Source organism: Ixodes scapularis, unplaced genomic scaffold (assembly GCF_016920785.2).
Source record: "Ixodes scapularis isolate PalLabHiFi unplaced genomic scaffold, ASM1692078v2 PGA_scaffold3__209_contigs__length_174095766, whole genome shotgun sequence".
NCBI classification, from domain to species: Eukaryota; Metazoa; Arthropoda; class Arachnida; order Ixodida; family Ixodidae; genus Ixodes; species Ixodes scapularis.
This window is the reverse complement of record NW_024609868.1, coordinates 86,305,446-86,317,261: the sequence shown is the minus strand read 5'-3', so window position 1 is coordinate 86,317,261 and position 11,816 is coordinate 86,305,446. Positions and strand designations below refer to the sequence as shown.

Below are 11,816 nucleotides of genomic sequence, written 5' to 3'. Positions count from 1 at the left end.
GTCGCTTGGTGTCGCCAGTGTCGCGCCCTGTTTTTAAATGTCACGTGGCCCTTGTGTTTACGTTGTGTTTACGGAAGGCAAGCGAAAGGACAGATGGAGAGATCACGCGGAGTCGCGGGGTGGGCGGTTCATTCCTCCGCGCGTTGCTGCAACTTGCTGGGCACGCAGTCGGCGCATTCGTGGAGTTGGTGCAGTAGTCGCCGCGAACTGTAAGGGCAACGCCTGTCAGTCGCGTTTGGACGTCGGTGGTATCGCTGCGTCACCCTCTGACTTCGGCTACTTTTCAGCAGGTGAGCATGCGCTATCGTGTCTTGATATTCGGTTAGCGCTGCTTCGATCTAGGCTCACTCGTCTCTGTTCATTGCGCAATCACGCACTTGACGTCGATCGCATATGGAAATGCGGTGCGTGACATCTCTTTCTCGGTGGAACGGGGACAGGGGGCGATGTGTCATTCATGTAAGAACTTCTCATATAGAGGTACAGAGATAGATCGGATGACAACTACGCGTTCTTAAGAAAAAAAATAGGGTCAAAGCTCGTTGAAATTTGCCTTTTATTTTTTTTCCCCCGATTTTCTGCGCGCGTTTTAAACGCAGTCCACTCAGCTGACGAAAGGGTGAGCATTCCTTCGCTTGATTTTTTTTTTGTCGCGCTGCGTCCTTGCTCACGACGATGCGTTCAAACATGTTTCGGCGACTTCAGCGATGCGCGGTATTTGTAAGAAGCGGATTGCCTGCTTAACTCGGCGCACGTTTTCCAGCGTCACAAACTACTTGGCGGAGTTGTGCTAATAGCTTTGCTTTGCTGCTTCGCAGTCATCTCCTTTTAATTCCGATTGTTTTTAGTTTTGATACACGTTTGAGGGTTATTTTGTCATTGCTGAAATGAGTTCGTACATTACAGAGCGTTTTCTTCTTGAAGAGGTTATTTGCAAATCATTATGTTGTTTGTAGAGAAACGAAGTCAACCGATTGCCGAATCAGATTGCCCATCAAAGCAGTTTGTTGCATTTTTAAAACAATAACATCAACAGAAAAAAAAAATTGCTTTTTCTTTTGTAGTTGGAACCTCCTCCCTATAAAGGCATTGTATCATTAATTTTCATCAACAAGCTACGGAGTACCTTCCGCAGTACACTTCCCCCTTGCATACGAGCTACCATCATGTGGAAACATTTCACCTCGCCTCCTACATGTTCCTACGAGCATGGATCGTTTCAGAAGCCTAGGTGCATGAGCCCTTACGAAACCGGCGGTTGATTACACTCCTCTCTTTATCCACGGGCACACGTGGCATCCTTTGCATTGTCCCGACGTTTACAATTCCACAGCCCAAAGTCCAATCACCACGGCCCAGCACATGCATGCTTGTCGCTTCTGAAAATAAGCAAATTGTGTGTACGCACTAACTGAATACAGCACCGGCCAGAGACCTTTCTTTGGAACTTTCTCTACGAGGTTACGGGTCTGTGAGGATCTTTGGGCAGCGTAGTTGTCATAAATTTGTTTATTCCTAACCCCTAGGTAGTCATTTAGGGAGACCGCATTGTATTCTTTAGGCCTACTTGAGGCATACCAAATTTCCCAGCAATTTTGGGGTTGCTGGCAAGTTGCCCCCTAGCTTTCCCTAAGTCCTTATGCTGCAACACGAATTTCTGGGATCGAGTTTGGCTCGAAACGGGCGAGCGACTCGGAGGCATCCGAAGCGGCAGCAGCCAATCAGGGACACAGTATTTTTATGAGACACTCTTGTGGTAGTGACGATAACAACTAAAGATGGAGGTTTAACTTGGTTCTGGTTTGAAATAAATTGTTTCACAAAGACGAGTTAGTGCTCTCAATGCAATTTAAAGATATACATACATGTTTGTACCGCGTAACTGTACGTCTAAGTAGTGCAAGAAAATTAAAATTTTAATGGTGATGATGGTAAATCGTAGCAATTTGGTTGCTGCATGTGAATGCGGGGTGACTGTGTTGCTGGCATTGCGACATCAAGTTGGTAGCATGAACTGCTCAGTCTCAAGTGGGCCTAGGTTCCAGCCATCTTCAAGTTGGAACACTTATTGGAATGAAACTGCCACAAGCCCCGCACTGTCCTCGGTGCCATCAACATTGGGCCTGTGTGGAGGAGGGGGCTCGTGAGGTTCTGTATATTGAAAAAGTGCAAACGAGTCTGCAAGTCTATTGAAGCCAGGGGCGGATGCAGGTATTTCCTAAGGAGAGGGGGGGGGGGGGGGGGGGGGGTCAGGTGTTGGTCAGAGTACCATATTTGTTTAGGAAACCCCTCTCCCTCGTTTCACGCCCTAAATTTTACACATGCAGAAATCAAGAGGGGGGTCAGGACATCTGGACCCCCCCTCTAAATCCGCCCCTGATAGAACCACTTCATTTTTAAGATATTTCCGACCTCAAATTTTGTGCTTTTAACAGTCCACAGCTATACTCTGTTGCAGGTTAAGAAAAGCAGGGCATGCTGCTCCCACAAAGCCCTACACTCCTTCCACTTTGCCAGAGGGGAGGCAAGACAAGGAAGGACTAGCCCCATCTCTGACATTCACTCTGCTAAAGTAGAATAGGCGGAAGGCTTAATCGGAAGAACTTGTCCTGCCTTACTTAACCTTCAACAAGGTATAGCTATGATGTTCATAGCTGGAAATACATAAATTGGCTAGGAATCGTGTACTTCAACAACCAAGATTGTTTTTTTTTTTACTCAAATACTGTAAAATACCAAACAAGCACCCACCTAAACTTTAGAGATAATCTTAAAATGCAAAAATTCAGGAGGAGCACATAATAGGAAGTGCTTCTCCACTTTGCACCGGTGTGCCTATAAGAAGCAGCTCACATGGAGGAGCATCTCGGCTAGCTAGATGCAATCAGAAGTCTAGAGTGGGCGCTTGATACGTCCTTTGCTTCTTTTTCAAATGCTTCATAAGTTGCTGGCAGATGCTTATTGTGATCTGGGCCCATGCTCAGTATCTCATATTTTATGGTATATTAAAAAAAGCAAGTGCTTCAAAGTTTGATTTTTTTTTAATGTCAACTTGGGAAGAGGTTTTGTCTAGGGAGCAATAATAAACACATATGCCTCTGTGAAGAACAAGTTTTTCTTGAGTAGTTTCCGTACGTATTTACTCATCAATTAAACATTTTCTAGTCCAATGGGTATAGTTAGGGTTCTGCGTTTTCGGTTTCTATTTTTTCAAAATTCGGCGTACTTTTTTCGGTGTTTATTTTAAAATTCAATTTTCGGTTTTTTTCGGCGTATATTTATGCCCGCAAAAGTTTATCGGCTTTTTTTCGGTGAATATAAAATAAACAGCAACGAACACCGGATCAGTTGATCCTTGTAGTTCTCATATTTGTGATCACTCAAAGAATAACGGCACAGGTACATTGAAAAAGAAATGGACACTTAATTTGGCAAATGTGTGCAGCTTTAAAAGAAACAAGGAAAAACCTGAGAGGCACGAACAAGTCAGATATGAAGCCTATGTCCGAAAAACATAGAGCTTCACCTTCTGTACATCAGGTTTACGTTATCTTATAACAGTGCACCCACATGTACGTTCCCAGGTTCTCCTCGTTGATCCGCACTCTTTCTTTCCTGTTAATATGGCCTTGAGCTTCGAGAATGCCCTCTCAACACTAATACTGGACACTGGCAGGCTCAGGAGAGGAAGCGCTGCCTGAGCCAAAATCGGCCAATCAACCAATTGTGACCGCCAAAAGAGAGACGGTGCGACTTTGTGATGCTCAACGCAGCATGCAGAGCTTGCATCAAGTCCGTCTTCTTTAGAACGAGTTTGAAAACACGCTCGTACATGGCGAAGTTATGGGGCATTTCGGACTGCACGTTCCGATTGATGATGCGCACATTAAACCAAAACGTCGTGATGGCATCCGTGTATCCCATACATTCGGACACGTTTCGATAGACACTGTCGTTCCACGTTTTCGCCACGGCTCTGCGGTACAACTGGAAGGTCAAAGTGACCTCTTTCGGTTAAAACTGAATTTTAGAAAATTTTTTCGACATACTTTTATCGGTTTTAATATAAAAAATGCCGAACCTAAAAACTGACCTTTTTCGGTTAAAACCGAATTTCCGAAAATGGATTCGGCGTACTTTTATCGGTTTTTATCGGTTTAAACCGAAAACTCCTAACCCTAGGTATAGTGTATTTGCTTAAATGCTTGGTTGAAAGATCTGCACTTGAAGAATGATGAACTGCGTGTGTTGCTAATTTATAAACTGCCTTCCATGAATCTGTGACTTTCTCTACTGTTCAGTCAATATAATGGCAATTAGAGTGAGAGTAAACCTTTTCATCTTAATAATTGTTTCTACCATACACTGAATATTTTTTGTTTAAAGAAGTTAGATGCATTGTGTTAGACCAGGGGTGGCCAAATCGCAGCTCGCAAGCCTCATGCGGCTCTTCGGGGGCACCGGTGCGGCTCGCGGCTCCCTGGCTTGGTAACCCCTCCCCCGCAGCAAGATCAACTCATCGATCAAGGTCCTTGTTTTACATATGGAGACTCACAATAAAGAAACATATTGAGCAATCCTTTTATGAGTGGAATTTGCCATGGCCACCAACTGAGAAGACAGCTTGTTTTGAAGTGACGTGCCCCCTTTTTTTGTGGCTCTTTGCTTAAAACGGTTTCTTTTTTATGGCTCTTTCAGTATGTCTGTCTGGCCACTTCCGTGTTATGCCCAAGTCCCACTAGAGCGACAAACAGAAACAAACGGCAGCGACAAGCCTGAAACAGATGAACCATGCTCGCGATGGTACCTTTGGCAGGCGTTTAGTCATTGGGTGCTCGTGAAGTAAGCACGAGTGATTCCAAGTTTGCCAAAGATACCCGTGCATACATGACGCTGTGGGAATTCGCGTACCGCCGCCGATTCGCCGTTTCCCACGTTGTCCGTCAACAACCCGAGTCCAGCCTGGTTCTTTCACGGGAGCGGGATTCCGCTCCCAGTTTATTGGTACAATAAAACACAACACTACAAAACACTCAATCTAAACTACAAATACAAGCTACATTACACAATTATTTACAAATGCACATTAAGGCTAAAGCTAAACACAAAGGAGGCCCTTAGGCCTCGCGTCCCGCGATATCCTAGATCCGGTCGCCACCCACTTGCCTGCCAGTCCCTGCGTCTCGGTCGCGTCCGGAGTTCTTAGAGAGCCTCTCGCCCCCTGCTCCACCGAGTATATCTATCGATGGGCGAGAAGGTTTCTCCTCGCCTGCCACGGGGGCGCCTGCAGCGCCCTCCAGTGGCTAGGAGAGAAAGCGGCGCGTCGGGAGCCGAATTCGAGATCCCGATCGACCCCGCGGCAACACGACCATGTGATCGTGTCGCGGCCAAGATTGGCCGAATGGTTTGATGGGCGCCCTCGTGAATTCACGGTGCGCCATAACGCTCATGTTTGAGCATAGCCTCCTTTATTATACAAAGCCTGTCAAATCGCAAAAGACTGGTTTTAGGCTTGTCGTTGTAATTTGTTTCTGTTTGTCACTCCAGTGGAACTTGCCCATTAGACCACCTGGACAGTTGCAGTTTTTCTGTTTTTTTAATGCAAAAGCATTAACTATCCCATGGAGCGGAGCCAGCGGTCTCTGTAACTGCAGAAAAACGCGAAAGAAATGCCCATTCTCCTATTGGCTGAGCAAAACGACTCCTAGATAGACATTGGCAGCCACTTCACAAGAGCGCGCGCTCGGCCGCCGCTTTGATGTCGGGCGTTGTCGTAGGAGGTGGGGGCTGCGGCTGCTTCTGCTCCTCTCGGCACCAAGGAACATGGCGGTGCCTGGGGCATCTATATCGTCATCAGCCGCAACCTCGACAGTAGCGAAATGTGGCCGCCGTCCACACCAGTACACTGCAGACAAGCCAAGAGAGCAGAAGAACGACATTCATGCTTTCGCATTCACAGCTCTTAAGAAGTGCTTAGGTGTCCTCAAATTTTTTTTTGTCAGATATGCTACATATTGACATGTTTTGTAGCGCTTTGCTACAAAACATGTAAATATGTAGCATCGAAAAACACATTGTTTGTGCACCTGTCGACAGACTGCAAGATTGTGTAGGATTCTACTTACTCATTTCCAGCCTACCACTCAATCATGTGTGACAAGCTGAAGATCAACCAGGCATGCCTGATGGTAGAGTCCCACTTTCCGGCACCCTTGGATCTGTACTCCCAGTCATCTGAATGTTATGGGGTGAGTGTATTGACTGTTACTGCTTTCAAGGTTAATCGAAGCTCTGCAATATTGTTTCACTCTCCTGAAACCAGGTGGTCAAATTTACGTGAAATCAGGCGATGAAACTTCAAGACCCCCTCCTCTTACACACACACGTAGACAGTCGGACACCATAGCAAGGTGGTTATTACAGGCATCTTTTTTTTTTTCTTTCATAAATCTATATGTGATATGAATTGAAAAATAAATGGTACTGAAGAAACTCTGAGGAGCAGTCGCTACAATCGTTTATAAGCTTGTTTCTGCACTAACTTTTATGCACTAATCCTACAAAATAAAACAGTGCAAACTTAAAACACATGGTTAGAAACAACAAAATAGTACACCTGGTGCAGTGTGGTTGCAGGCAAGCATTCTTGTATCAGTATGCTTGTGTAAACTGCATAACATTCAAACTGAATTGCCTGGCCCCTAGCAATGCTGGTTTCTTTTATACAAATGTTTTATTTGGAGCAATTTAAGACACCCTTCTTTGCCCTTTGAGGGCTGCAGGCAATCGACAGTGCCAGTTAATCAGTGCGCCTTTGTCCCCTTGCTTTCCTTCCCCGCTGCTCCATATATCTTAGTAGACGCTCAGACAGATAGAACCCAATCGTGCTGTGCCATGCTGCCTGCCGTAGAGCTGAGTAACCCCTTCACTATCTATCAGTTGGGATAGGGTGGCCCCTACAGTTATCAGCACACAATAGATATGGGACACATTCTGGAAATGTAGGTTATAGATTCCGTTTGTTGCGTTGTTCCTCGGTTGCTATAGATTCTACAAGCTCTGGGGGATTTGTGTGGCAGGGACCCATGAGGGATCTATTAATGTAATCATTTTCATGATGTTTGCTTCTAGTGAGTTGCATTCCCTTCTCAATATTTGAAGCAAAATAACTTCTAACTGTAGCTCTTTACTTTCTCTAGATTGTGTGCTGTAGTCACTTTTTTTTATTGTCTTTTTCGTTTTTTGCATTTGTTAATTTCACTAAATATGTCTTATGAGCAGGGCTATATTAAAAAATTTGTGAAGAAAAACAAACAAACTGCAGGCGTGCTGGTGAATGACATTCTCTGTCTCAGGTTTACATTAAATGTCTATAGTAAGTCTTTTTTTTGTATGTGTATGTGTGTATGTGCAGTTTACGAATCCCGGAGAAAAGCTTACTGGAGATATGCTTACCGGAGATAAGCTCACTGGAGAAAAGCTTACCGCAAAATTGGCGGATGCAGAGTAAAGCTCACCGGCCATTGAGTGTATGCGGAAAAAAGCTCACCGTTTTTTTTCTTCTTTTTATATGGAGGTTGTTGGATTTTTCAAAACATATCAATTTATTATTATTAAAATTCGTCAACTTCGTAAAAAAGAAAATGTCATTTTTTTGTATTATTTGTTAAAGGCCCGTTCACACTCTTGCGACCGAGTACGACTGAGAGAGACGAGATCTCTTACAACTTCTTAAATGTTTTTAGAATGAGGGAACACACTGACATTGTGGCGCCATCTATGCGGTGACCCTGGAACTGCATTTCACAAGTGCGAAGGTTTTGCAGGATTTTCGAGGTCAAATGTGCGTAATACCCATAGAAAGGCTCGTTTATAACATTGTCAAAAGTTTTTCAAGCCAAGAAAGAAAGGATAATGCTCGAGAAATAAAAAAAAATATGCCGGAGCGCCGAGTTTACACTGCTTTTTAATAGATGGCGCCAGTGTGTTTTCTGGTTTAACAAGTTTTAAGGAACCCAGGTTTAAGAGGTCGCAAGCAGTCGCAAGAGTGTGAACGGGCCTTAAGCATACTTCCTATATTGCTTCCCAATTTATTATTGCCGACCAGTGTTTTCTGGGTTTAATCTCTAGGCAACGGAAGCCTAACTGAAATCTTTAGGAACATAAAGAACAGGAAAAAGTTTGAAAACTTAATAATGTCTGGCTTAAACTTAAAAATAAAAACTAACTTTAGAAAATCTGAAAGGGCATGCGCAACAACGCAGTGCCTGAAATTCTCTTTGAAGCTTCTGTTAACCTTTGAAAACAGGATACACCGGTCAGTAGGATATCGAAATTTCTTTCTTCTACGGACATGCACGTTTTTGAGCCGTTCTTGCTGGTTTTTCCACGCGTTGCCTTTGTGTGATAGTGCCCTTCTATGGCGAGGCATCCATGACCTTTGGAGCTGCACACTGTCACCGTTGTTACTCGTGACCTATATACAATAGCTAGTCTTCTGTAAGGTAGTGAGTGGGTAAACGTAATACACTATGAAAACCGCTCAAACGGCGTCGACGGAGTGAAGACAACACATTGACAGGACGAAGCTGCTCTTGCAACTAAAGTTTTTTTTAGTGAAATTAACAGAAAGAAAACAGCGTACCCGCCTCTGATTATATCAACAAACACATACTTATCTACGAGGCACTGCACAACCTTTGGAGCTGAAGCAGTTCACACACCGCTATTCATATTAGCTTGCAAAGAACAAACCTCTTTATTTTTTACAGAACTACCGACAGCGCGCTGTCAGCTGTCTATAAATTGTTGTCTTTCTTGCCGGTGTCCAATGTTCTGATTTTATACTTGCGGCTTCTGTAACATACAAATTTGGTGATTACTAATTACTGAGGAATTAGTAAATATGCCCAATGAACTTCAGAATATTACAAAAAAGAGGACATATTTTTAATGAAGTGACAAATTTGAATTCTGTTCAATTATCACGTGTGACGCAGAATCTGCTAAGCTAAGGAAACATATTAAAAAAATCGGTGAGCTTTTCTTTTCTCCGGATCCGCTCACAGGCCGGTGAGCTTTTCTCCGCATCTGCCGGTTTTGCGGTGAGCTTTTCTCCGCCGCCCGCAATTTACGCCTTGTTTTTAAGGCATTGCAAGGATTTCCTAGATTTTTTGTTGTCTCTTCACACCTTTCTTGGAATTAAGGGGGAGTGGGAAGGAACACTGGCAAGGTAAAGGAAAGACTGGTTCTGGTGGGTTTTCCGCACTGGTTTTCCTTGCACAAGGAATAAAACAAATAAAAATAATGCAAACAAGACCTACTCAACGAGCAGCACTGGTTTGCCCTGCATGTGCTGACCCGTGAACTTCACACGAGAGTGGTTCAGTTATGGCTACTACGAATAGCATTGCATGATTTTCACTACCAGGGAATATGAATGTATACATATTCATGAACGGACGTTCATCGGTAAAACAATTAGCAGATACCACATTTTCCTGCACATATAGTTCCAGGGAGCCTTTCCTACAGCATTGTAGTCCATGCAAGAATTCTAATGAATAAATAGTGTTGTAAAGATAGTGCGTGAACATTCTTAGTTAAAATTTCTGTTTTGGATCTAGACATGCCTTCTCCATTCAGTCATTCACTAGGCCTACAATAATTGGGTCTGCAAGAAATTGTGCAGACATTCTTTGCGAGAGGTGGGTCAAGAAATGTGTGAATTATCTTAGTACCAAGTAGGGCTTTTCTCTACAGTGTCGAGCCTTGAGGTTCCTTAGTGGGCACAGAAGACTAGCAGTGCAAAGAGCATGCATGATGTCTGGGTTGTGATACAGCACCGCACGTCCTGGCGCTGATTGCATGGTGCTGCTCCTATTCCGAAACTGGATGTGATGCATTCTGCAGTGCCCTCTGCAACGGACAGTGAGGGTGCCACGTCTGTCCAATGCCAGTGCTGTTGTAGGAGCCATTCACGCACTCCAGTTTGAAGTGAGACATCATCGTTTGGGTGACACACTCCCTAACTGCAGGTGACTACACAGCTGTTTGTTTTTTCTCTTTGCAGACAGGTCATCGAGTTTTATGGCCAGCTTTATGCAGCCAGTATCTTGGGTCCTTCATTTTCGGGTGAAACCGGATATTTACAGCCTGAACATGTTCTTGAAGATCGAGTTAAACCAAATTTTTTTTTCTCCGAATTCGGAAATGGAATTTTATCATTTTCCAAATTACTCTGTGCCGAAAATATTTTCTAGGTAACAAAGGGTTGGTAGGAACATGTGCACTAGCTCCAGACCTCGGAAACAAACCTAGATTCTGTTGGTTTCAGTGAACTGCAGTGACATAGATTGAGCCCCAAAATGTTGCTTTTATGTCTTGTGAAGTATCCTTTACCCTTCTCTTTCTGTTTCAGCCAGCAAAAAACAAAATAAGAAAGAAAATAGTAGGATAAGAAACTACTGCCGAAACTTTTTTTCGAAAGAAACTCAAGATATTTTGTTTTTGTCAAACTGAAGTGATTTGTTGCACATATCGAATATCTCCAGAGACTGGACAGGACTAGAGTGGAGAAAGATGCTGGGCATGCAGACAATTATCTACCGCAAGCAAAAAGGATTATAAAAAATCGAAAAACCCAAGTGTACCTTAATGACTTGAATATTGTGAAGGAAAAAAAAACTTTCCTATATTCAAACTGAAAAATTACCTTTATTGTTATTTATAACTTCAAAAAGCCGAATTCTAGAATACTTTCCTGAAAAAAACGATTTACCCCCATATCCAAAAAAAAATTAAAAATTAAGAAGTTAGCCACAAAGGTTCTGGGATCCCACAATAGTGGATTAGAGACGAGCACTGGATCATGTCTCGAACGATGGTTCAGCACTCTCATTTCACTGCACTTGCATTGTAGCATTGAATGCACTCAAAATTTCAAAAACTGCTATAAACAAGGTCCCAAGATGTTTTGTGTGAAATTAGTAGGAATCTAAAAGATGGTGATTCCAGTAGTGCCTTTTGAGAGATTCAGCCGAAAGCCGCATGCACCGACACAGGGGCTCCCAAGACAACTTTTCTCTGCTCGACTTGAATGGCCCCCAAGAGCTTCGGATTGCCTTATCCGACTCAGGTGCTGCATCGTCATTGTCAGCGGACGTTGTGGCACACTTACATCAGTTCCACGCAATATCCATTGCATAACGTTGGATAATACCCTAGGAATTTCACCATCGCACAGCGGACACTACTCTCTCGTCTGGCTGCCGTGTTGCCTTGCGAGTGCACCACTTCATGCCACCCCCTCGGCGCGCAAGACGGAACGGCAAAACGATTTGGGACCAGTCACCGGGACAGACGCAGACATCATGTCTTGATCGTTATTCTAAATATGGCCAAGTAATTATCAGTTAACTAAATAAAAAGCTAGTGTTCTTACCAACCGTTCCAGACCAGTTTATCTCCTAGTCGGGCTGCAACAACCTAAGATTCTACACAGCCTATCTGCATTTTCTTTTGGTTCTAGCTTCTTGCTTCAATAACTAAGTTTCTACAGGTTAGCATCTTCTCCCAACTGCTAACTCTACATTTTGCTGGAGCTTCAGTTTCTGGTTATGTGCAGTTTATTCCTGCAACTCGAAGCACTTATTTTGTTTTTCTTGCCTAACACCCTGTAGAATAAGACAGCCTCGCATACGCTTGAGTTGAAGGGATATTGAAATATTCATTCCAAGTTTATAGTTGGCAACAGATATTTGCTTATGAAATCTTCCCAGAGGTGATGATTCAGTTATGCATCTGACACAGATGTC

At 43.6% G+C, this 11,816-nt stretch overlaps 1 protein-coding gene across 3 annotated transcripts in view; it reads left to right on the top strand.

Annotated features, from left to right (window-relative positions):
* The first annotated feature begins 24 nt into the window (after nt 1-24).
* The window catches only part of LOC8024755 (heparan-alpha-glucosaminide N-acetyltransferase), a 64,561-nt gene continuing 52,769 nt past the window's right edge, over nt 25-11,816 (top strand). The window contains exons 1-4 of one of the 3 annotated variants that reach the window (XM_042292524.1): nt 79-290; nt 4,430-4,528; nt 6,136-6,248; nt 9,913-10,037. In XM_042292524.1, the coding sequence (XP_042148458.1) occupies nt 6,150-6,248; nt 9,913-10,037 (224 nt within the window). In that variant the 5' untranslated portion in view covers nt 79-290; nt 4,430-4,528; nt 6,136-6,149. Of the gene's footprint in view, nt 291-4,429; nt 4,529-6,113; nt 6,249-9,912; nt 10,038-11,816 lie in introns of all 3 variants that reach the window. The other 2 variants (XM_042292522.1, XM_042292523.1) reach the window with 2 other exon arrangements.